Below are 23,808 nucleotides of genomic sequence, written 5' to 3'. Positions count from 1 at the left end.
AAGAAATGATACTTCGGACAGGCAGGTTAATGGCGGTTGTTAAGCATATTATTATTATTATTGTCAAGTACTATAAGAAACCTATTTTAATCACTATACGTAATATTTAGGTCTGATAATCCATTGACAATATGTTAAAACGAGCTCACTACTCAAACATTAACATTATTTTTCATAGTACAAAACATTGTATGTTGTAGCGACGATTTTGCAGCTATTTTTTTAAATTTCACCAAAATATTCGACAATCACAGAGACTGTTTGAACCTTATAGGACTAATTTGCGCTGAAGGAAATCTATGGAAAGATCAACGAAAATTTATTCACTCCTGCCTGAGAAATTTGGGAGGCTCCAAAATCAGCCCACATAAGGGACGGATGGAGGCTTTGATTATGAAACACGTTTTGGAATTCGTCGAAGTGAGTTTTCACTGCTCTGGCTTTGGCTGGATATTATTATTCGTATTTTGCGATTTTTATCGCTTGCAGTGGGCTAAAGAAACCAACGAAGAATTTGTCGATCCGCTAGAACCTCTACGTCATTCCGTGGGATCTATAATGAACACCATCGTCTTTGGCAGGACATGGTCAAGGGACGACGAGACTTGGAAATGGCTTCAGCATTTGCAGGAAGAGGGCATCAAACATATTGGAGTTGCGGGGCCATTAAACTTCCTGCCGTTCTTAAGGTACCTAATATCAAACTGGTTAATATTTGAAATTAGTTTCCAATAAAAACTATTTTTTAACCACTCTAAGAATGGAAAAAAGATAAACAAACATCATATATTATTATTAAAAATTGACCTTAAAAGTTAGTATTCTGGGATACTACCGCAACATTTTCAGAATTAACAGGTTTTGTCGGTCAGTTCAAATATTTATTTTTGTTTCTTCTGTTTGTTATGTTATGTTGTAAAACATTGCCGATCCAGGGAATTATGGTTTCTGGGTTGCTCGTAACTATCAAATTTACTTCGTAATTTTACTTAGATATTTTGTTTATATTTCAAAGACACTTCCGCAGTCTGTGGGACTGGAATTCTTCGGGATCGAGTTTCAATGGTTTTTAAGCGTTAAAGTTGCAGTAACTGGGATGGGTACTTGTTGGGTAAATATTACTTTGAAAGCGTAATCACAAATTTTAGAATCCCAAATAAAGTAACCGCAATGTAACGCCGACTAAAAATGCAGCTTGGGTGGAGTTTGAAAATTTGACATTAGGAGACTCGACAATTAAAGGGTCTAGGTTTGGTGTTATGTGTTGTTTGGTGTCAAAAATATCATCTATCAATTTTTCTAAAAAATCCTAATGCATCCTTTTGTAACAGAACCCAAAAGGTGAAAAATATTTTGAAAATTGAACTACAAGCAGCAGTTTCTTGGTATATGCCTAGAAAATTGGTAAAACCAGTAACTAAACTTTTTAAAACTACGAACATTAATTCTGATGCTGCTTTTATGTTTAGAACTTTTTTTAATATAGCAAGTTTATTTTCGTATCGTTTTTGTTTGTAAAGCATGCAAATAAAAGCTTAGTAAAATCTTCATCAGAAAATTAGGGAAGGCGTTCTACTTTACTAAACTAAACTGTACGCATAATGAACCAGCAGAGTACTGCTATTATCATCTTCAAATTAAGTTTTTGGAAATTTTTCATAAAAGTCTGTTCTTCATTTTTTTGTAATTGGAAAACCTCATTTGTACCTCTTTAATCAATAGCTTGTAAAAAAAACTAAACATTATTTTTAGATAGGTCAATATTTTTATTTATTTTTCTGTCAAATTCAACAAGACAAATTACGTTTTTAATATAAATATCATTCCTCATTCCCGTGTGCGAAATAGGTCTCGCAAATTTTTCTTAAGTCTGATTGTTATATTACTTCTATATCTATATTGAGAAATACAATATAATTTATTAACAAGAGCCAATTAATTAATAATAGTTAATTTCTAGAAAAACATATGGCATAAAAAAATAATATTTTAAAAATGAAGGTGTTCTCGTATTATTTAAAATTTGTCATAGTAACCGCAAAATTATTTTTTTATAAAATTTTCTGGGTTAGGGTTCCTAGCAAATATTGGAAAATTTTTAGGGAACTTTTTCAAAGAACTTTAATTCGAACTCAAACGGGAGATTAATTCTGGGGGTGAAACTTGCCTTGAATTCGGTGTTTTCTAAAAATATTTCAACGTGACTCTTTGATTACGAAATCGACGAATTGGGGATTTTTTTTTAATTCCTAGTCTAAATGTATATTCCTTAAAATGCATTTGTTTCGATATTTGTGAAACACGCTGTATTTAACGCAATACTAACCAACACAGTAATAAAAGAAATAATGGTATGAGGATTAATATTTAGTAATATTGATGTTAGATCTGGTTCTCGATTAATAAAACGTGTTTTAAGGGAACAGTGTCGTCATTTCTTGTTGGAAATTAATAATAGTATAGTGTAATTTTGAAGCATTTTGCGGTGGTATGGTTCAATTTTGTTTTTTCAGTTTTGATGTTAAGAGAAACTTATCATTGATTACTTGTTCAAAACTTTCTACGAAAATATTTTAAACCCCAGTCCCAATGTTACGCAAAATGTGTGAAGCGCGTTTCAGATAAAGATGTATTGATTAAAATAAGGTCCATGCCTGTGAAATAGGAACTCTAGTATAAGTGATGTCTGCATTAAACTCGACAATTTTAATTCTTGAGTTAAATGAAAAGATTTTATCATAAAAGTGGAACTTGTCCTTTAAAAGGTTTTAATATGGAGGATAAAGTAAGTTCGAGCGCAGTTTGTGCAGTAAAACCTCCATCAGAAAATTTGCGCATGCCTGTATCTTTTCCAAAGAAGAGGTTTTTATTTTTTTTAATCGAAAATCAAAAATTTACCACTCTATATCTCAAAAGTTAGGACACATGTTCATATTAAGTTTTCTATTTAAAATAGACCCAAAAATCACCAGTATAAAAACAATATTTTATTCATGAACGCGCTCTCACTTCCTACAAAATTTCGTAGTGTTAGAAAAATATTTTTTTTGTCAAATTTTCTAATACAAGTTTCTTAACAAACATTCATTGGGTATTTAGGGACTCTTTTTAAAAAATTCGAATTCGACGATTTGGGGATATTTTTTAATTTGCGAAACACGCTGTATTAAACGTAATGAAACAAAATAATAAATGAATAAGGTAAATAAAGTGATTCTAATACCAGAAACTCTGATTTTGTCGTTTATGGGTTTTGGTTTTTAAGAATGTAATTTTAAGCTCGGAAACGGGGACATTGTCTTTTTACTACATAAGAACTCTCGACGAGCTTTAGATAAGTAAAAATCAGGTTCTATTTCACCATTTGGGGTAAATTCATCACACAAAGTGCTGTCGGATAGTTTCCAAGCACTCCGTATACAAGCACGTGTCGTTTAAGTACGTAATAATATGCAAAATAACGTTTTTTTTTGCGCGACTTTCACATTTTGCTCCTGCAGATTCGCGCCCACATTCAACCGAACGATGCGTTTCCTAATCCAAGGCAAACTCAAGACCCATCGGTTTTACCAAAAAGTGATCGACGAAGAACGGGTATCGAGCAGTGGACCCGACGGGAACCTTGACACCGATACTTACACCAATTTGATACAAGGTTTTCTTATTGAAAGAGAAAAAAGACGGGACACGGACGACTTTGGTCGGTATTACAGCGATCAGCAGTTTTATCACCTACTAGCCGATGTATTCGGAGCAGGGCTGGACACCACGCTCACAACGCTACGGTAATATGTTTTTCCCAATATTTTGTCGGGCACTCAAAACTCACCGTTTTGAGATCAGACTCGAATGTGACAAATCAATTATCTGTCACGAAAATAAAACAGTCAACAAAGTCTCCGTACACATAGTATTTTTTCATTTTTCTTTTAGTTTCTTTTCTCACTTTCATTTAATGAGAAATATATTTGAAGTAAATATCGGCAATCTCATTAAGAGTAATAAAAATAATATAAAAATCATTTGAGACACTTTATTTGAACGATAAAAAATAAGCCAGTTTTAGAAGCGACAAAGATAAGCCCACCGGATCTTATAAAGTGTAGCCAGGCTTTGCTCGTCCCAGGAAGTCCACTGAGAAGAGTTTTCTGTTGTGAAAAAAAAAAATAGAATTAATTCTAAAACAAGCGCTCCAAAACTTCCAGACGAAATTAGGGAAGAGTTCTCAAAAACATCGAACAGGTTATAACGGCCGCGTTGCCAGAAGGAAACTATTACTTTCGGAAAAACATCGAAAAAAACGTTTGGAATTTTCCCGAGAACACATTAACAAAACCAGCGAGTTTTGCGAAAAAGTTATCTTAGTAACGAAACAAAAATTAATTTTTTTGGGTCGCATGATCGGGATGATAAATTTTGGAGGAAAAAAAATGCACCTCTGAAAATCGAAAATGTCTGTCCGACGGTGAAGCATGGTGGAGGTAATGTTTTATTTTGGGGGTGCATGTCAGCTAATGGGACAGCCAATTTAGCTTTTATTGACGGAATCATGGACTGGTGTGGCCTTTAGCCAACTTGGCGCAATTAAGTTTTAATTTTGACTTACCCGGAGTGTCTTCGATCGTATACACTAAACTCTAGGTGAAGAAAGGGAAATAGAGGGAGAAAAGAACCAAGGAAAAGAAAACTCACTGATGTCCGTTTTTCCCTAAAACCCGTTAACTTTGAACTCGAGTATACCGGACTTTAATTTCGCGGGTTTACCGATCGATGCTGATTTTCAACTGACCTAGATGGGTTTTTAAGGCGGTTTTGCCGAGCGTTTTACCGAAAATATAAAAATGCAAATAAAACAAAACAAAATAAATTCAAACTGGTGCAAACATATCCCCCGCCCTGAAAAGCTCTTTTTCAGCCAAATCTGTACATAATTTGTGTCAGAATCAAAATAACTCGAAGGACCATGTATTAGATAAACATATGCCAAACTTCCTGACACCAGAATTTAACTTGACCCGCAATTTTCCCAAAAGTAATAAAATATTAATCAAAAAAAACCTATACTTCTAATGTTACTAATTATTTAGACAAAGATGTTACTGTAAATTTATGGGTCTAAAAGAGGGCACAATTTTAAAACCGGACGCACAAAATTCCCTCTCGCAGTCTTTACTGTAACGTTTCTAACAACTCTATCTTTAGCCGGATGGAGCTCAGTAACCACTGCCAACGGCCAATGAAGAGGCGGGGCGTTATCTATCTTAACAACCATCACCGTTTCCAGTTTAATATTCCAGTTTTCTCTCACTTGCAAACTTGTGAGATATTCCAACCGCCAACCTCTCCAGCAATCCTGCACCATTCTATCTATCAATTGAAACCTATCCAGCCGATTTAGCGGAGTCAATGTTAAAAAATGTGACGGAATCAAAGCGGAGAGAGATGATGAATCCGCCAATAAACGATACAAAGGTCTTGAGTTTAATACTGCCTCTATTTGCACTAAAAGAGTGTTAAGTTCCCCATATGTCAATAGCTGATCGCCGAGTACCTTGTACAAGTGAGACTTAGCACAAATTTCGCCGTGACTTGGACTCTGTGGACTTATAAGTCGCCATTCGTCTCTGTTCAAATTTAGTTCTCCTAATATAATCTTTATGTATTCTTCTGAATTAACAAACTGGTTTATATCCCTTAAAACAGTTTTTGCAGAAACAAGAGAAGTCCCCTGATCAGAGTACAGTATTTTGCAACGACCCCTTCTTGCCAAGAGTCTTTTAAAAGCTTGCAAAAAATTATGAGTACTTAAAGAGCTTATTAATTCTAAATGAACCGCCTTGGTACTTAAACAAACGGCTAAGAGATATATGCCTTATGGACCGCGGCATTTCTTTTATTACCCAAGGTGATGTTCATAGGTTCCAAATAATCAACACCCATATGCAAGAATGGTTTGGTAGCAGTAACTCTTAGTTCCGGCAAATCCGCCATGAGGAGTGATCTAAAACAGCGGTTGCATTTGAAAACCATCTTTCTTATTATATTCCTAGCGCGGAGAATTCAAATTCAATATTTTTGATGCAGCAAAGCTTCAAGTAAATATGAGCATGTATGCAAATAAACGATATCGTAAAAATCAATTATCAAACGCTGCTTTCCTAGAAAATTAACGGACGAATGGCTTAGTCTACCTTCGACCATTAGCAATCCGTCTTGCAAAAATGGATGTAACCATTTTAGATTAGCTTTACAAAATTTACCTTGCTTAAGCCGTTCCATTTCCGATTCAAAATGCTTATTTTGAATTAGCCAAAGCAACTCTGCTTTTCTAAAGGCCAACGCAGTACCCATTTTTTGTGTAGAAATTGTTTTTATAAACATTAAAACTCGTACTGTAACATGTAAAATTTTTTGCCAATTCCAAGTAGTTTACCAACCTCAAGAGAGGGTGTGTTACATCCCTATTCTCAACCGAATCGATAACAATAAAGATTCGTCTCTCCAAAGTAACTGCTTCTATTAATGGCCATTCCGATTCCGCAGATTTCAACCAAATAGGAACCCAAAACCAGAAATCATGATTAATTATTTGCAAGGTGTTAAACAATCTACAGGATTATTTTTTCCGTCGATATGTCGTCAAACCATATTGGGAGCAATCGTTAATCTGTCGAACACGATTTGCTACAAAAATATCTTTAAAGCAAGCCGAACTCAGCCAACTAATAACCATCGAAGAGTCTGAAAATGCTACTATTTTGGAGACATGAACACATTTTGTATAATTTTCAACAATTTACTTAAGCAAGGAGGACAGTAACAAAGCTGCACACAGCTCGAGCCGTGGAATAGTGATTCCCTTTTTTAAAGGAGCACATCTCGATTTGGCAGCGACAAGGTTTACTGATACTTCCCCTTGAGTTATATAAACCGCTACTACGTATCCGTCCTGACTTGCGTCCGAGAATCCTAAAATCATTAGCGGAGTATCTTTAATTCCCCCAATATGTCTAGGTATATTTAACTTTGACAGGTCCTGCCACTCCTCACACACCTGTTTCCATATTTTTATAATCGAACTGGGGGGCGCTTCGTCCCAATCTAGCTTGAAATGCCAAAGCTCTCTTAGCAATAATTTCAAATGCAAAATAAACGGGGCTATTAGACCGATGGGGTCATAAATCTTGGCCGCCAATGACAAAACTTTCCGTTTTGTACAATGTTTGTCAGGAGTAGTCAGTCTAAAATTGAATATATCCCTTAAAGGGTCCCACTGTATTCCTAAAACTTTTTTTTCCGATTTAAACGTAACACATTCTTGCAACCGTTTTTCCATGGGAATATTTGATCAGGAACACTTATTAAAAAAAATAATCCATGTAAAACCCTGACGACACGTACTACTTGTCGAGCGGGTAACGATCACCCTCTTCCCGTATTAATTGTTGAATCATCCGCAATGCCAAGAATGACGATGACTGGGATGAAACCTCCACAATTCTTTGAAATTGCCAATGATCCTTTTATTTGCAAAAACATTTTTTTCAAATCTGAACTGACCGCTATTGGAAACAGTCGAAAGTTAATTAGAAAAGTACATATGTCCGCTTGCAGCTTAGGCCCGCTATGCAACAAGTCGTTCAGAGATACATCACTGTTTGAGGGACACGACGCGTCAAGTACTATGCGAATAGGCGGGCTCGAACTCCGCGACCTCCGCGAACATCCGCTTATTCTGATCAAAACGTGACGCTATATTAACATCGGTACTTCTTCTAACCAATTGAGTATTTTTTTCCTAAACCTTGGATCTAAGAATTACAGTACGGATGGTACTATCCCGAGAAGACTTGCCACTGTAAAGGATCTGTAGATTTTATTTGACCACATTACTAAAATGGTTTCAAATGCAATAAAAATTTTAGGATTGCTAACTGCTACACTCAGACCATTGAGAGTGTGTACAGAGGATTACTGAAATATCTAATTCTTATCCCGAAAGGGAAGTTGTTGATCTTCTACTGAGAAGAGTAGCTGTACTGCCTTCTGATCTTACGCAGTTAATTCATTTCGGAATCGATCCTCCGTTTCTTCTGGAACAATTACGTTTTCATAAGTCGCGGCTGGAAGACAGTCCATTTTCTTACCGCAGGTACACAGATCCATTATTCACTTTCAAATCCCAATTTGTATCACCTTCAACAGATTATCATCTCCCTGTGATTATGTTAGGATCGTCTCCAGTCAATACTTAGCCAACTTGCTTATTATTATTTTTATATAAAAAAAGATCATTGAAATAATACCGTGTTATCTAGAGGTAAAAGAAGCAACCGTCTTAAATAAGACGGTTGATTTGATTTTAATGTTTTATAAGTAAAATTGAGAAGGGGTATGTATTTAATTTTAACTTTATACTTTGCTGTCATCGTCTAACATGACATATTTTCTAATATTGTAAATCTGAAACAATTTTTCTGAAGTCTGTCACTAATTTGGACGGAGGTTCTTAAGGAATCCATAGGAGTATTGTAATACCATACTATACTATACTATATTATACCTCTGCTCGGTACAAGTTTAATTTTATTATATATTTTATATCTAGTTTTTTCAACAATTGGTAAATATCCGTGGGTTGTTATTTTTACACATTGAAGTTGAGGACACATCATTCGAATTACTACATGAATTTTGGTTTAGATTTTCCTTGAAGTGGAGCTGTACTGATTTAAAGAAGGCTTTAAATAGTGATTAAATTTTCACTTGCATATCTTACAATATATATTTTTTAAAGGAGAGTTGCGATACTGTATTAAATATAGATCTCCATCTTCCGAATTTTGTATCGATCTTTTTTAGGGTATTTTTTCTAATATAGACCCCCTTTTCTGCAAGACTATTAAACTGTGGGTAATTTGAACTTCTAAAATTAATATTAAAAGTCCACGGTTTGTGCAAACTGTTTAAACAAAAAGGAATTGAAGGGAACATTATCACCCGATATTTCTAACCAATTAGAATGTAGGTCATAGGTAACTAATATTACCAACTTGAAAATATGAATTTCAAACCTTTCCCATGCCATGCAAATAGTAGTAAACGTTCCTTTTGCTGGAGTATAGCAGTTTTTTCACAAAAACACATTTTTGAATGCAATCTTGTATGTCAGAGCTCAGTTTTTCTATTCCATTGTTCCCTTTATGTAAAAGTGATTACACAAGGAAATTGGAAGAGTCATTTTGTAGATAAAAAATAATAAATGATTGGAAAAAAATAATCTATCTTTACTTTTAAATAAAGTTTAATACTGTCAGGAACTAAATTGCCTAGCCAGCCACCAAACACAATTCTTTCAATTGAGACTCATTCTTGATTTATTTTTTAAATTGTGATTTTCGGGTATTAGACATTGGATATTTTTTTCTACAAGATGTAAAATATATCTATATTCATTATCTGAATTTAATAGTGATTTATTTACAAACGCTCTAGACAGAAGATCCCCAATGTAAAGGTATTTAGCTGGTTTGTAGGTAACACGGACATAATTGAGTGGTCGCAGAAAAATGCGTTGCAGTCTGGATGAAATTGAAGCCAAATATTTTTTGTTTGATTGTTTCCAGCGGCTTATGATCACTTATGATCACACAAACTTTAAGTTTATTACCATAAACAAAATGGTGAAACACTTCCTTTTCAGTTTGGGCATATTTTTGCTTAAGACTATGTCATGCTGCTAGAAGCAAATGCAATAGAGTGGCCTTCTTGAAGTAGACAACCACCTAGTGCATCTGTCTCTATGTCCACCTCTTTTGAAGAATCATAAAATGATAAGACTGGAGCTGAATTAATAAATGTTTCAACTAATCAGGAACTTACTGATTTCCAACTCCAAACAATACTGCGGTCACGTTGGTTAGTTTTATTTTTGTTGTTACGAAATTTAAATTTGCTCTAAGATCAGTTTTAAATTTTTATCACGTCCTTCCTCTGCTGTTTCCGTAATAATTATATCGTCAAAATAAACCCTAAAATATTATTTGAAAAACTTCTGATTAAGATGATATACCGAAAGGAAGGTTCCAACATTTTGAGTTGTAAATACCCATCCCTCATTTCATATCACACTGATTTATTACACAACCAAGCAACTATCTCCTCAGCTGTGGGAATTGGAAAGTGCTTGTTTCGTATATTTTGGTTCAAACACTTTCGATCTAAGCACAATCGTAAATCATTGTCTTTTTTCTCTAATGATAAGCATAAGATTATGAGCTGAAGATATATGGAATAGAGATTCTAGGTCTATGTTAATTTTTAGAGCTACATGAAATACTTTATTTGCCTGAAAATAGTAAAGCAGTTGCAATGTAATAACAAAGGTCCCAAGATCGACCCTTGGGGTACTGTCTTTGACCGAGAAAGGGTGCTATTGTTGTAGACAACCTGTTGCGATCATTTGACATTTTTGGAAGCATTGGCATTCTTTCAAGACTTATTAAATATAAGATCTGATGTAATAATAATCATTTTTAAATATTGATTGTCGTCACACCTAGTAGCTGAGGTTTCGCCAAACATGCTGCTAGCGTCTTCAGAGCGTTATCTGAGACCCAGAAGATGTGTGCCTGCAAATTGTACAGTAAAGTACTCTGGCTAGTAAACTTATCAAAGAAACATCCAAAGAATACTATTTACAAAGAATAAAGTTATTAAGAGTTCCATCACAAAATACACTTCACCACAACTTTCTAAAGACAATGAGTCTGAAAGCAACCCCCAGGTGTCCTTCCTTACAGTCAAAATATCACTGACCATGTATCATAAGTTCTTAAGAAATGTACCGTCAAAACCAGATTAAACGCTTGCCCAAAAATCTCTGAACATTTTCGATCCGTCAAAGACAAAATTTCTTTGAGGTACCAGGAGTTGCAGCATCCGTTGCCGAACACAATCGTGAAACCGGACATCAAATCTTATTCCATAACACTAAAATTATTGCAGGTAATCAATTATTCTACCAACGAAAAATCTAAATCTATAAGCAACCAAACAATCTTAACCGCGCCTCAGGTTTCACCAATATGGGATTCTCTAAGCAGCTTAAATTTAGTAAATTGACTAATATTCAGTATGAAAAGGTTCACAGCAGAGTGTCTCTTTTTTGTCTGATAAAAAACATCCAGATGCATCCAAACTCATCTCACTCTCAGATCGTAAGTTACCCTTGTAAATAGTTTTCCGCGAGCATTTCTCAAATTAGTATCATGGGTGATAAATGAAATGTTGAAGCTGATGGAAGAATGGAAGATAATTAAGCTAGACATAAGGCCATATTGAAAGAGAACGGAAAGAAAATAAAGGAAATGTGCAATATGGGTAAAACTCGATTCGTAACACTCCGGCTGACGACGACTGAAAAAAAATCACATCAATTGAGGAACAGTTCAAGCACTGAAAGCAATATATAAAGGAGCTATTCAAAGATCAGAGAAAATCGTCGGCACAGTAATATACGATGAATGATCAGATGGCACCAATAACAAGGAAGCGAGTTATGAACATCATTAGTAATTCAAACAAGGGCAAATCGGTTGACCCAGTCGACATGCAGTAGCGCTCATTCATTAATCATTGGCAATAACGCTGTGAAGACTATCCAATGATAACTCTTATGTTCCATTTGCTTAAATTGTTTTTTTTGGTGCAAATCTGTGTTAACGGTTTCACACAGTTTGGACTCAGAAATCGCTGTTAGTTTTGGTTAGTCAAATGATGCGTGATATCAACAAAACAGTATAGACCTGGAAGATCTGGAGGTACTCTTTGATACCGTGAATGAAGTCATTACTGAACATCAAGGCAATAAAGTACACGGTGGTCGGACGCCAACTAAGTACAAGTACAAGTATCTTACTTACTTACACCACAGAAGAGTATTAAATTATTATTATTAAAATTATTACACTCATACACAACCCCTAAAGTATTGTGCCGTGTCAACACAAAAAAATTCTTAAACCTCCCAGTAACTTAAAATAGTAGCTAAAGTAATCCAAATAAGTCGGTAATGTATTTTTACATACAATTCTTCAAAATTGCACAGTAATGGGCCATTTTACAGCGTATCAAATATTACTACATATGCCGAGTGTCCCAAAAAGGGCAACGAGGCATGTTATTGTAAGATAAAATGCTGGTAATTATTTTTGAGGTTCTGAAATGGCCACCCAGCCGCTTTCTGCAAAATTTTCTTATATTGATTTTACTTGGAGTGAACACTGCCGTAAAGCTGAAACAAATTCAAATCTTTTTTGTTAGATGCTTCTTCTCTATCTCTAAAAGGAAACTGAATATAAAAGATTTTTGCTAGGTTGTCGAATGTGCTATGAGTGAGATGATTATTGATTGATGGCGTTTTCTAGTATAAAGAAAAAAATATGGAAAATAATTGAAGAACGCAACGATATGGAATTTTTCATTATTAGATCATCAAACATGAGCCCAACAACCCAGTCAAAGCCGCGTCTCAAAATCTTTATCTTAACCGAAGATTGTGGAAACTAAACGTTAATAGCAATTAAACACAACAAAATTGACTGAAATGAAAATCAAAAGTGCCTTCCGTCATTTTCTATGCAGAAACTTATCCTAAGTCCTAAGTCCTAAGTCCTAAGTGTATTTAATACGGCTGTACCAATTTCAGCTCTTCTGGGTTGGCTACGTCATTTCGGATGCGATTAATCATATTTTCAGGGTTAGTAGGGCCAGTTTCATAAACAATATCTTTTATTCTACTAAACAGCAACAGTAACGTCTGGAAATCTAGCAGGCCACGGAAATAAACTGCCCTTTCCTATTTGGATAAGACTGGTCTAAGAAATTCCTATTGTAAAGGGTTGGGGGAAGGTGGTTGTAAATCACTCTCAAAATTTAAACGAGAAAGAGCGGCAAGAAAACGGTAGGACATACAACACCCGAAACGGTTAATCACCCACCTTGATGGTTTCCCGCGTCGTCGTCTGCCCGGCCGGGTCTTCTTAGGGGTATTTTCTGGAGGGTTGGGGGTGGTATTTACCACAACACAGCGCGGGGTTCTCGCGAACCAGTCACAAAAGAGAGCTTGTTTTTTCGTGGTTCGCACTACGGACGCTCACGCAAGTCTATCTTTTCGCGCGGCTTAACCAAGGTTGGGTATGGTGGGGGTGTTGTATACACAGCGCGAAAATAAAAAGTTAACCCAAAACAAAAAAATTATGAAGTTACCGAAAAATGTTATTCAACCCTTAACATTCCGGCCTCCCAAAAATACCCAATTTTTCCCATAAACTTATCCTATACTATATACACGGTTGCCCCTTGAACAGGTTAACAGTTAGGGACAAAAGATAATTTGACCAAAGGTCGATCGAAAGTGCCTTTGGCCGTGTGCACTTGCACAACGCGAATTTCCTTGTCGGAACTGGGGTACAAGCGCGGGATGCGGCCCAGAAGCCACTTTAACGGGAGGAGGTTCTCGTCTTTAATTAAAACCAACTGCCCAACTTTTGGGGGGTTAGTCGTGGTGTTCCACTTGTGCCGTTGCTGCAGCTGGTGAAGGTATTCCCGATGCCATCTGTCCCAGAAGTGCTGATGCAACTGCTGCACGAGCTGCCAACGAGTGAGTCTGTTAGTGTTCAGATTAGCTAAAGGGTCGTCGGGAGGGGCAGATAGGGGCTCCAGGGTCAGAAAATGCCCAGGAGTAAGGCTATGCAAATCGTTTGGGTTGGAACTCAAACTACATAATGGGCGGGAATTCAGTATGGATTCCACCTGAGTTAACACTGTCGACATTTCCTCGAAAGTCAGGATTTGAGAGCCTATCACACGAAACAAATGGGTCTTTACCGACTTGACGCCGGCCTCCCAAAGACCTCCAAAGTGAGGACTGGAGGGTGGGTTGAAGTGCCAACGCACCTCACACTGGTCGGTGGACTGCTGGCAATACTGTACCAACAACCGGTTAGCACCGACAAAATTTCTACCCTGATCACTATACATGTCAGTGCAACGCCCGCGGCGAGCGACAAAGCGCCGAAAAGCGGCCAAGAATGCGTCTGAGCTGAGTTCAGAAGCCAATTCCAAATGGATGGCTTTGGTAGCCATGCAAACGAATAGGCAAATGTAAGCCTTCTGAGTCTTAGCGCCGCGCCTTCGCGCCAGGGTAATGGAAATTGGACCGGCAAAATCGACACCGGTATGCGCGAATGGCTTGACTTGCGATACACGAACGGGGGGTAAATCAGCCATGAATGGCTGTACACAAGAAGGTTGGACACGGAAGCATCGGTAACACTGCGATAGGGTGTGACGAATTGCAGAACCTCGGAGTCTGCCACCGACTCGAATGAGACCGTGCTCGTCGATAAAGGGCGCTAGGCAGCGTAAAGGTTTGGGGCACAGTTTACCGTTTCGAAGACACTTCAGCAAACCGGCGAACACCTCACGTTGGACGTATCCTGTCAGCAACGTGCGGGCGTGGTACGTGTCCGCAAAAGACAAATTATCAAGCGCTCGCTTGGGAATGGGGGTACGACAATTATTTAGAAACCTACAACAATAAGCCAGGATCCTCTCAATTTTTCGTAACGACGAGAAACGGGTTAACAGTTCTCCGAGCGAGTCAACTAAAGGGGTGGACACACAAGTCAACACTAGTTTACGTTCCAGTTCCAGATCGTCTCCGGGGGTGAAGTCGGAGGTGGGCCACTCTTCCACCGGAAGACGCAACCATGGGGGACCACAGAACCAAGAGGGGTGAATTAATATTTGCTCAGGGAAAAGCCCTCGGGATGCGCAGTCAGCAGGGCTGGATGAACCGGCCACGTGATGCCAGGAACTGGGGGAAATGATGTCCTGAATGAGGGACACCCGATTGGCCACAAAAGTTTTCCATCTGTGGGGGGAGGACTTTATCCAAGACAACGCAATTTTGGAATCACTCCAGGCGAATACTCTCGTGATAGTCAACTCAGAGGCTATAGTGGATCGGACGAAATCTACGAGTTGGGCGAGCAGCAACGCTGAGCACAACTCCAGACGGGGGATCGACACTCGCTTCAAAGGCGTTACCCGAATCTTTGCACACAGAGGGGTGACAGAGATATGGTCCTCTCTGACGCTTCGCAGATACACGGCTGCACCGTATCCGCGTTCCGAAGCGTCACAAAATCCGTGCGTCTCCACCTGGACGCCATTGCTAGGCAGTACCCGACGAGGGATTGTCAGCCCAGAAAGACTACCCAGCTGAGACAAAAACGAACTCCAATCTTCGAATATGACGCGGGGGGGAGGTGCATCCCAATCGACGCCCTGGGACCAAAGCCTCTGTAGGAGAAAACCTAGGGGATCGTATATTTGGGCTACTTGCGACAAAATATTCCTTTTTGTGCACGTCCTATCCGCTACTTGGATGCGGTAGGAGAACACATCCCGTAAGAGACACCACTGTAATCCCAACACCTTTAAACTGGGATTGTCGTCTCCGCATAGGGAAACGGGATGATGATGTGGAGCGGGGAGTAAACTCAATAACTCGGGGGAGTTGCTCGCCCATTTGCGCAACTCGAAACCACCCAATTTTAGCAGCGATACTAATTGATCCCTCAACTCACGGGCTTCCTCCAACGAGTCTGTTCCTCCGATAATGTCGTCGATGTAGGTTTGGCAATCTAGGAGACGGGCTGCTAACGGGTAACGGGTTCCTTCGTCCCTAGCAAGCTGACGCAATACGTGAATAGCCAAGTATGGGCTACAACTTAGTCCATAGACCACCGTTGACAAGACGTACTCTCGCACTGCTTCGCGGGGATCAAAACGCCACAGAATCCGCTGGAAGAGGTGGTCGGCGTCACTCACTAGGATTTGACGATACATCTGACGAATATCGGTGGTGAAAACCACACAGTACAGTCGAAAGATGAGCAAAATGGCTCCAATGTCGGGTTGGAGCTTGGGACCCGTAAATAGAAGATCGTTCAGAGACCGTCCGTTGGAAGTTTTGGCTGAAGCATCAAACACAACACGCAATTTAAGGGGTTCGCTATGTGGCTTCCAGACGGCGTGATGAGGAATGTAGTAACCTTGGGGAGAGGGGGGCAGGTCGCTAACGAGTGCCATGTGACCTTGTTCCCAATTATCTCTCAAGAACTCGTTGTGGGCTAATCGCAAAGTTGGGTTCTTGGCCAAACGCGCCTCTAACAACTGGAATCGCCTAAGGGCTTGAGGGTAAGATTCACCAAGTGAAGGGTGTTTATCCTTAAAGGGTAAGGATACGATGTATCTACCTGAAGGGGCAGAGAGAAAAATCTCCTCACACAATTTGTCTTCAGGAGACATAAAGGTCTTTGAAGGGACGGACTCGAGTTCCCAAAATCTCTTCAAAGAAACATCAACAGCAGTACTCACAGTGGTATAAAAACTAAAGGGAGAAGATGGTTCTAAAGAATTCACTTTTCCTAGGACAACCCATCCGAAGATGGTCCGAAAAGCGCATGGGCCACCGTTCTGTCCTTTTCTAAATCCAGGCAAACAAATATCTCCGTAAACTTGTGCCCCTAAAAGCACGTCTATTTCGTTGGGTTCACAGAAGTGAGGATCAGCCAAGGGTAGGGGCCTGAGATGTTTTAGATTCTGCTTATCAATCACCTGGTAGGGTACCTTATCACAAATAGATGGAATAACTAAAGCCTCTATATGGAGAGCAGGGGATTTTCTTTGGGAGGGGGTCACGCTCAGGGCAACCTTCCCTAACGCAGACGTCGACATTTGGTTGAGGGCTTGAATTGGTGTCGGAGAGAGAGACCTTGGAAGCTCCAATTTCTTCGCAAAGGAATCTGTCACAAAACTGGCTTGACTAGCTGAATCCAAAAGTGCACGACAAGTAACAAGTCTGCCAGATTTATCCAAAACGGACACCAAGCAAGTGGCAAAGAGCACGACCTTTTGAGAGGAGAGATTGGTCATCATGGTCACCGGACTAGGGATAGTACCTTCCTGGTTGCCGGGAGCAGGAGGAGCTTCATTCGACGGGGAGGGGGTAGTAGCATTTCCAAAATGCACTAAAGTATGGTGGCGCTTGCCACATACACGACAATTAATCTTGGAGGGGCATCTTCCAACACCATGGGATCGCGCGAAGCAATTAAAGCACAAACGATGTTGCTTGATAAAAACATGCCTTTGAGGGAGCTCAAGAGATAGGAAGGAATCACACTTTGTCAGAGGATGGTAGTCCATAGGGCAGTATAAACACTTACTGGTGCAACTCACATCAGCACTCGGAGGGGTAGACGTCGCTATCATAGATGTGGGTCTACGTGTATCGGTTGAAACTCGCTTCGAAACCTCAAGCCTCTTGGTAGGGGTAATACCTTTTGAGGTAACTAAAGAGTTTTCTAAAGCTTTACAATTCTGTTCCAAAAAATCACATAAATCTTGAAAAGTTGGGATATCTTTATCACAAAATTTGAGTTCGAACCTCGTCTTGAGAGTCGAGTCGAGTTTCTCTAAAAGCAAATTGAATTTTGTAAAATCCCACAAGTCGATATCGAATTTATCGATAGCTGCAAGATTCTCTGAAAATGTTAAAAGCAATCTCCTCAGTTCAACAACCGGAGTCGGAAAGATCGACAGCCAATAATCGGTTAACAACAATCGATCGTTTTGATAACGCTTCACGAGGGCATTGTAAGCTATACTATAATTGGCATCCTTAATTGGCAAATTCTTCACGACACTGAGAGCATCCTTTTCCAAATAAGACACTAAAAATTGAAATTTTTCAATGTTTGAAAGGGAAGAATTATTATGGATCAACGTGTTAAACATATCAAAAAATGTAGGCCAATTTTTCAAATCGCCATCAAATTTCGGAATGATAATACGGGGGAGTCGGAGATTACTATTTCTTTGCGACTCTCGACCAACTACAGATGGTACCGGAGAGCCTGCCTTAGGTTCCACTTTCTCAAATAATCGCTTGGCAATAGATCGAATTGAATAATGCAACTGATCAAAGTGATCTTGAACCGCAAACTGTCGATCTCTTTCCGAATCATTCGCTAAGGAGATTACTTCCAATTGCAAGGACTCAAAAGTGCTAACTAAACTCGGCAAATCCTCCACCATGCACTGGAATTTGCATAAAATTTCATCATCATCGGGTTCAACGCGAGCTTTCTGACCCGCTGACAATATATCGTTAACGCGTCTAAGTGTTACCCACGTAAATTAAAAGGAAGAAGAATTTGAGCACGCAGAAAATATGCTTAGAACGAATCAAATAAAAAGACGGCCGCAATTCGAAACGACGGTAAACACTTTTTATGAAACCGCTTTTTTGCGCTCCAAACTTTACACGTTTTTTGCTAACCTGTTCACGATAGCGAACATGTATTTAAAATTACTAAAGTTTGTGAATGACTATAAAAATCCAAAAGACTGATTCTGATTTGGGGAGAAGGACCAATATGTAAAGGGTTGTGGGAAGGTGGTTGTAAATCACCCTCAAAATTTAAACGAGAAAGAGCTGCAAGAAAACGGTAGGACATACAACACCCGAAACGGTTAATCACCCACCTTGATGGTTTCCCGCGTCGTCGTCTGCCCGGCCGGGTCTTCTTAGGGGTATTTTCTGGAGGGTTGGGGGTGGTATTTACCACAACACAGCGCGGGGTTCTCGCGAACCGGTCACAAAAGAGAGCTTGTTTTTTCGTGGTTCGCACTACGGACGCTCACGTAAGTCTATCTTTTCGCGCGGCTTAACCAAGGTTGGGTATGGTGGGGGTGTTGTATACACAGCGCGAAAATAAAAAGTTAACCCAAAACAAAAAAATTATGAAGTTACCGAAAAATGTTATTTAACCCTTAACACCTATATACCTGAGAAAAGTGTGATGGTGGTGCAGTCACTTATCCCTTCTCGTTTATAAAGAAACGCTTTTTAATGAAATCGGCAAGTGGTTTTTTAAAAAGTTCAAATAAATTTGTGCATTCCATTACAAAACACCATATGTAATCGTCGAGTAAGGAAAACAGTCTTTCCCTACTTTTTACATTTTTAAAACTACAGAAAATTACAAGAGGATGCCGAGTGCATCTCGATCGATAACCAAAGCAATAATAATGACCAGATTCTAAAAATGCCCTTCTCCCAATATTCTCTGCTATCATGAAACACATTAATATAATCTCCAGCCTCAGAATAATATATCCTTCTATGGAACGAAAAATTGCAAGGAAGAACCCATCTCTTAAGCGTTACAAATTAAATGAATAAATAAAGTTCCTTGTTGCCGTGTCTGCTATTTAAAATTAGGGAAATGCTCACATATGTAACCAGTGTTCAAAGTACACCGACAATGTCAAATTTAAGCGACTCCTACTATTAAAAATAAATAGTGCATTTGTTCAGGTATACGGATAAAATGTTTGAGACCAGGGGTCAATAACCGCTAAATCTCTTCGCCTACACTTTCAAATGCCTTCCAGAAATTGTCATTTCAGAGGCAACGTACCATTAAAAAGTTAACTACCTACCCTTGTGTTAGATTAGAATTAATTAAAGGGTTCCCTACACCTTTTTAAATGTATAGTTATCTAAATTAGTTTAAATTAATAAACTTTGTACTTTTTTGAGTTCCTGAAAATTAATTAGAAATCATTTGTTATAATAATAATATTCAAGTTATTAAAACAAAAAGCTTGTTCTTCACGTATCATAAAGTATAATAAGATATTTTATCCAAAAATCCAAAAGTACAATTATATGCCGGAGGTTCCATTTTTTGAAATTGCATCTTTAATGCCTTTAGTACTTATAACAATATTTTTTATATAAAGTACATAGAAGTTTGATCTATCGGAGTACATTTGCACACTAGAAGGAGGAGCCCATTTCAACAGTTTCACAAAAGACGTTCGGCCCTTTCGAAGTTATCGACATTTTTTCTCGAAAATACCCCCCACCACTTTCTCTTAATTTTAGCTATCCGTAATGTAAGCTGGTTTCTCAAAAAACTGGATTCAAAGTTTATAAATCTCAATATGCTCCCCAGGGTATACAGTTTTCATTTTATCCACAACAAGTAAGGACAAAGCGATTTATAAATAAATATACAGTAATATAAGATAATTGTACAGTGGACATCATAATTTTTTCTCGATCATTTCTTGTAGAAAATAAACAATTGTCAGGGTCTATACCAAGTTCCTTTTTTAAATGGAATAAAGAAATAAAATAATAAAAAACAGATATTTGAACTTGAACTGAACAGTTAAGAAATTAGTACCAGTAAAGTTCGTAGATTGATACAATCACATTTCTATCGGTAATGAAAGTGCATATCATTTTTCAAAGAAACTTCCACGGGCTGCTGTAATACTAATTACAAATCAGATTTACAAAGTTGATGAATCAAACTTGCTTTCAAACTAGATTTCATTAAACTGTTAGTTTGTGAAGAAGCCAACAACCGCCAAAATTGTAAATAGTAAACTAAATATAGCGCATCTAAATGAATCCTAGTGATGTGATACTTCATTTTTTATTGGATTTGGAGAACCAAAACTCAGAAGAAGCTTATAGATTGTTTAACGCATAATATCCAGAAGGCTCATTACAAATTTCGCTTTGAGTAAAATTGGGAAAAAACTAGAAATTGAGGAAAATCCCCTCATTGCATCTTCAAATAATGTTAGTCAACGAAGAGCTTTGCGTATATCAAAATATGAAGTACATCACCCGTTCAAGATTAGATTACTACAGGAACTGACCTAACATGATCCTCTCCCCAGATTACAGTTTTGTGAAACTATGATGTAAATGACTAACTCAAATCCATTTTTCCATCGTCGTTAGTGGGTGAAATTAGCCTGATGTGAGAAATAGACATATTTGGTTTCAACAGGATGGTGCTCCGTCCCATTTTGCTCGACAGGTGCGTGAATATACGGACAGTGGATTGACAGAAAGGGGTGAATGGAATGGCCTGCAATATCTCCAGATATTACTCCACTGGATTTTTTCCTTTGGGGGTATTTAAATTAAAAAATATATAGGGAAAAACCAAAAAATTGACAATGTAGAATTTGAAATAAAAAAATGTAAATTAATGAAAATATCCTTAGCAATATTTAGACACGGTTTCTAAACTGACTAGTATATTGTCCAGAAGTTAATGGTGTGCATTCTCAACATCTAATAAATTATTTTCTTTCACTTGCTCTGTTTCTATAATTTTTCTCTCAATTTTAATCACTGTAGATGCTTTAGTTCGTCTTTCTCTTTATTTTGCGCTAAACAAATTACAAACTTATTCTTGGGTTCTCCCTTTGTCTCTATATTTATACGTTTCAATTGTCTAATGATCAGATAATCGGAAAGAGGGATCAAAAAAGTATGTTTACTCGACTTTTCCACAAAAATTCTTTCCTTTTTCGTATTTATTGGACAGATTTTCTTCTCTTCTGAAAATTCTTCGTATTATCACTTATGACTGAAATTGAATTACAAAATTTACTCCATCGTTGACTCTGTTTATGTTAAAAACTAGCACTCACATGAAATTAAACTGAACCAAGAACTTAATGACAACGACAATGACATTACCTTGTATTGGAAACGTTCTACACTGTATATTTGAAAACGTTTTTTCCTGATTTAGACTCCTGCGAAGTGTCTAACTTTGGTTTAGGATCGACTACACGCGCTTAACATTTATTGTTGTTTATTTGATTATAAATATTAACAGTCAGCAATTGCACATAATAATTTTTGTCCTTTTGTGTATTTTCTGTAGAACTCAAGTTCAATTCTAGCTGGCTTACAAAAGTTACAACTTTCATTTTAAACATTGCTAATAGTCTCTGAGGGGCGCTTACATTCAATCTGATTGTAAATTTACCCAAGGGGAATATATTGAAATGCTTGGAACAATATTGGCTTATGCCAAATTCGAATCAATAGGGATTTTATTTGATTTATCAACGCTTTGTGTAAAATGGAAGACCGCAATCTTCCCAAAATATAATCGCGATAATAAATAAATGAACATATAAAAATAGTATTATTTTGTTGTATTTTTTCTAGTAGTCAGTATTATCTTGTTGTGACTTAACCTTTTGATTTATCTATGCAAAAGTGTCTATTTCTTCTGCAGTAGATAATAACCATTACCAAAAGTGGGTATAGTTAGTATAGTTCATTTCTACCGACAGATGGATATGAAAGAGACATTTTGGACTTCCGTTGTCTGTATTATTAAAGTCCACAATTTTCTACTGTTATCTCAGTTACCTACAGCCCTTTTAAGTTTCGGAACCGGCTATCACAGTTTCAGAAACGCCTCACAGACCAAGTCAAGGATTTCAACTAACAAATTAGATCCATTCAAGAGCCAAATCAGCTTCAATTGTTTCAGAAAAGTCTCAGTTGAATCGTTGTGTATGTAAATAAATGCAATGTAGGTCAAAAATATATCATTTCATGAACTTTTATCATTGACTACGACGTTCGAAGGGGGGTAGTTTAGACATAGTTATTATTTCTCGGTTCCAGTAATATAAACATTGTTATCTTTTGATTTCTGAAATTCTGTTTTACCAGGTGGTTTTTGCTATATATGGCTACTCGCCCCGACCTGCAACAGAAAGCTAGAGATGAGATATCAACAGTCTTAGGAGACAGCCTTCTGAGTTGTGAATGTCAATCCAAGCTGCCATTTGTCGAGGCGTGTATCGCTGAGACCCAAAGGATAAGATCTGTAGTTCCTTTAGGTAACCAGATGATAAAGCCGTCGCGGCACCGTTTAAATCTAATTGTTTTAAGGCATTCCTCATGGCACTGTATCCGATATAGAAATAGATGGTTACCGAATACCCAAGGGAACAATGTTGGTACCCTTACAATGGGCGATACACATGAACGATGTGGAATATAAGAATTCCAATGAATTTAATCCTTACAATTTTTATAAAGACGGCGTCTTTTTGAAACGGGACAATTTTATACCTTTCCAAAATGGTGAGTGCGGCGTACATTTGGTGACATCAGGGAGAATGTTAAAATATTTAAATGTAATTTTTGAATATTGAAAACGGAAGTCAAAACAGGCTATTTTAGTGAAATTCCTAAAGCAATATTATTCCTGTGTCATGGTATTATGAAATGGTAGTATGAAATTAGAATTTTTTCAATTTTCAAAAGTTCACTTCCGACTCTGGTCCAATGTGTTGTGCTGAATGTTGCAAAACGTTTTTTCTTTAGTTTTATGTACATTCAAAATGCTGTACAATAAAAATTTTGCCACCCTTCGTTTATGCTGTCATGGATGTCGAACCTAATCTCGTCCATATAATATTATGCACCATATTCTTTTCATTTGTATTGCAAGATTCAAGTGACGGAATTTGATTACTCTCATATAACGCATACACTTCTAAGAATATTATTGTTCCCTTCTCATATCATTCCTTCCTTTGAAACGAATCATTATCAAGGAATCGACGCAAAGTTGACTTTGGAATGTCAGTTAATTCCACTGTCTTCCCAATGGCAGCAAACAGTATGTGCATTTGTCCGAAAATAAAGATAATAGAGATAAAATTTTGGCTTCATATACTGGTAAAAGGATTCTCTTGCAGCACGTATTGAAATGACACTTTCCTTTTGGTTCTCTCCTCCATTCCGCCGTCGAAATTTTCTTTAGACTACGGTCTGAACATAACAATTAATGACTGAAGCAGCACTAATGGTATAGCACATTT

General features: G+C 37.7%; 1 protein-coding gene across 3 annotated transcripts in view; it reads left to right on the top strand.

Annotated features, from left to right (window-relative positions):
• LOC132703019 (cytochrome P450 306a1) overlaps positions 1-23,808 on the top strand; it is a 246,945-nt gene that overhangs the window by 221,994 nt on the left and 1,143 nt on the right. For all 3 annotated transcript variants that reach the window (XM_060672029.1, XM_060672027.1, XM_060672028.1), the window contains exons 3-7: positions 275-420; positions 490-689; positions 3,501-3,785; positions 22,649-22,818; positions 22,871-23,065. In XM_060672029.1, coding sequence (XP_060528012.1) covers positions 275-420; positions 490-689; positions 3,501-3,785; positions 22,649-22,818; positions 22,871-23,065 — 996 coding nt within the window. The remainder of the gene's footprint in view (positions 1-274; positions 421-489; positions 690-3,500; positions 3,786-22,648; positions 22,819-22,870; positions 23,066-23,808) is intronic.

The sequence above is a fragment of the Cylas formicarius genome, unplaced genomic scaffold (assembly GCF_029955315.1).
Source record: "Cylas formicarius isolate icCylForm1 unplaced genomic scaffold, icCylForm1.1 PGA_scaffold_6__28_contigs__length_40554024, whole genome shotgun sequence".
Taxonomy (NCBI): domain Eukaryota; kingdom Metazoa; phylum Arthropoda; class Insecta; order Coleoptera; family Brentidae; genus Cylas; species Cylas formicarius.
Note: the sequence above shows the minus strand (reverse complement) of the source record. Positions and strands in the feature narration are given on the sequence as shown.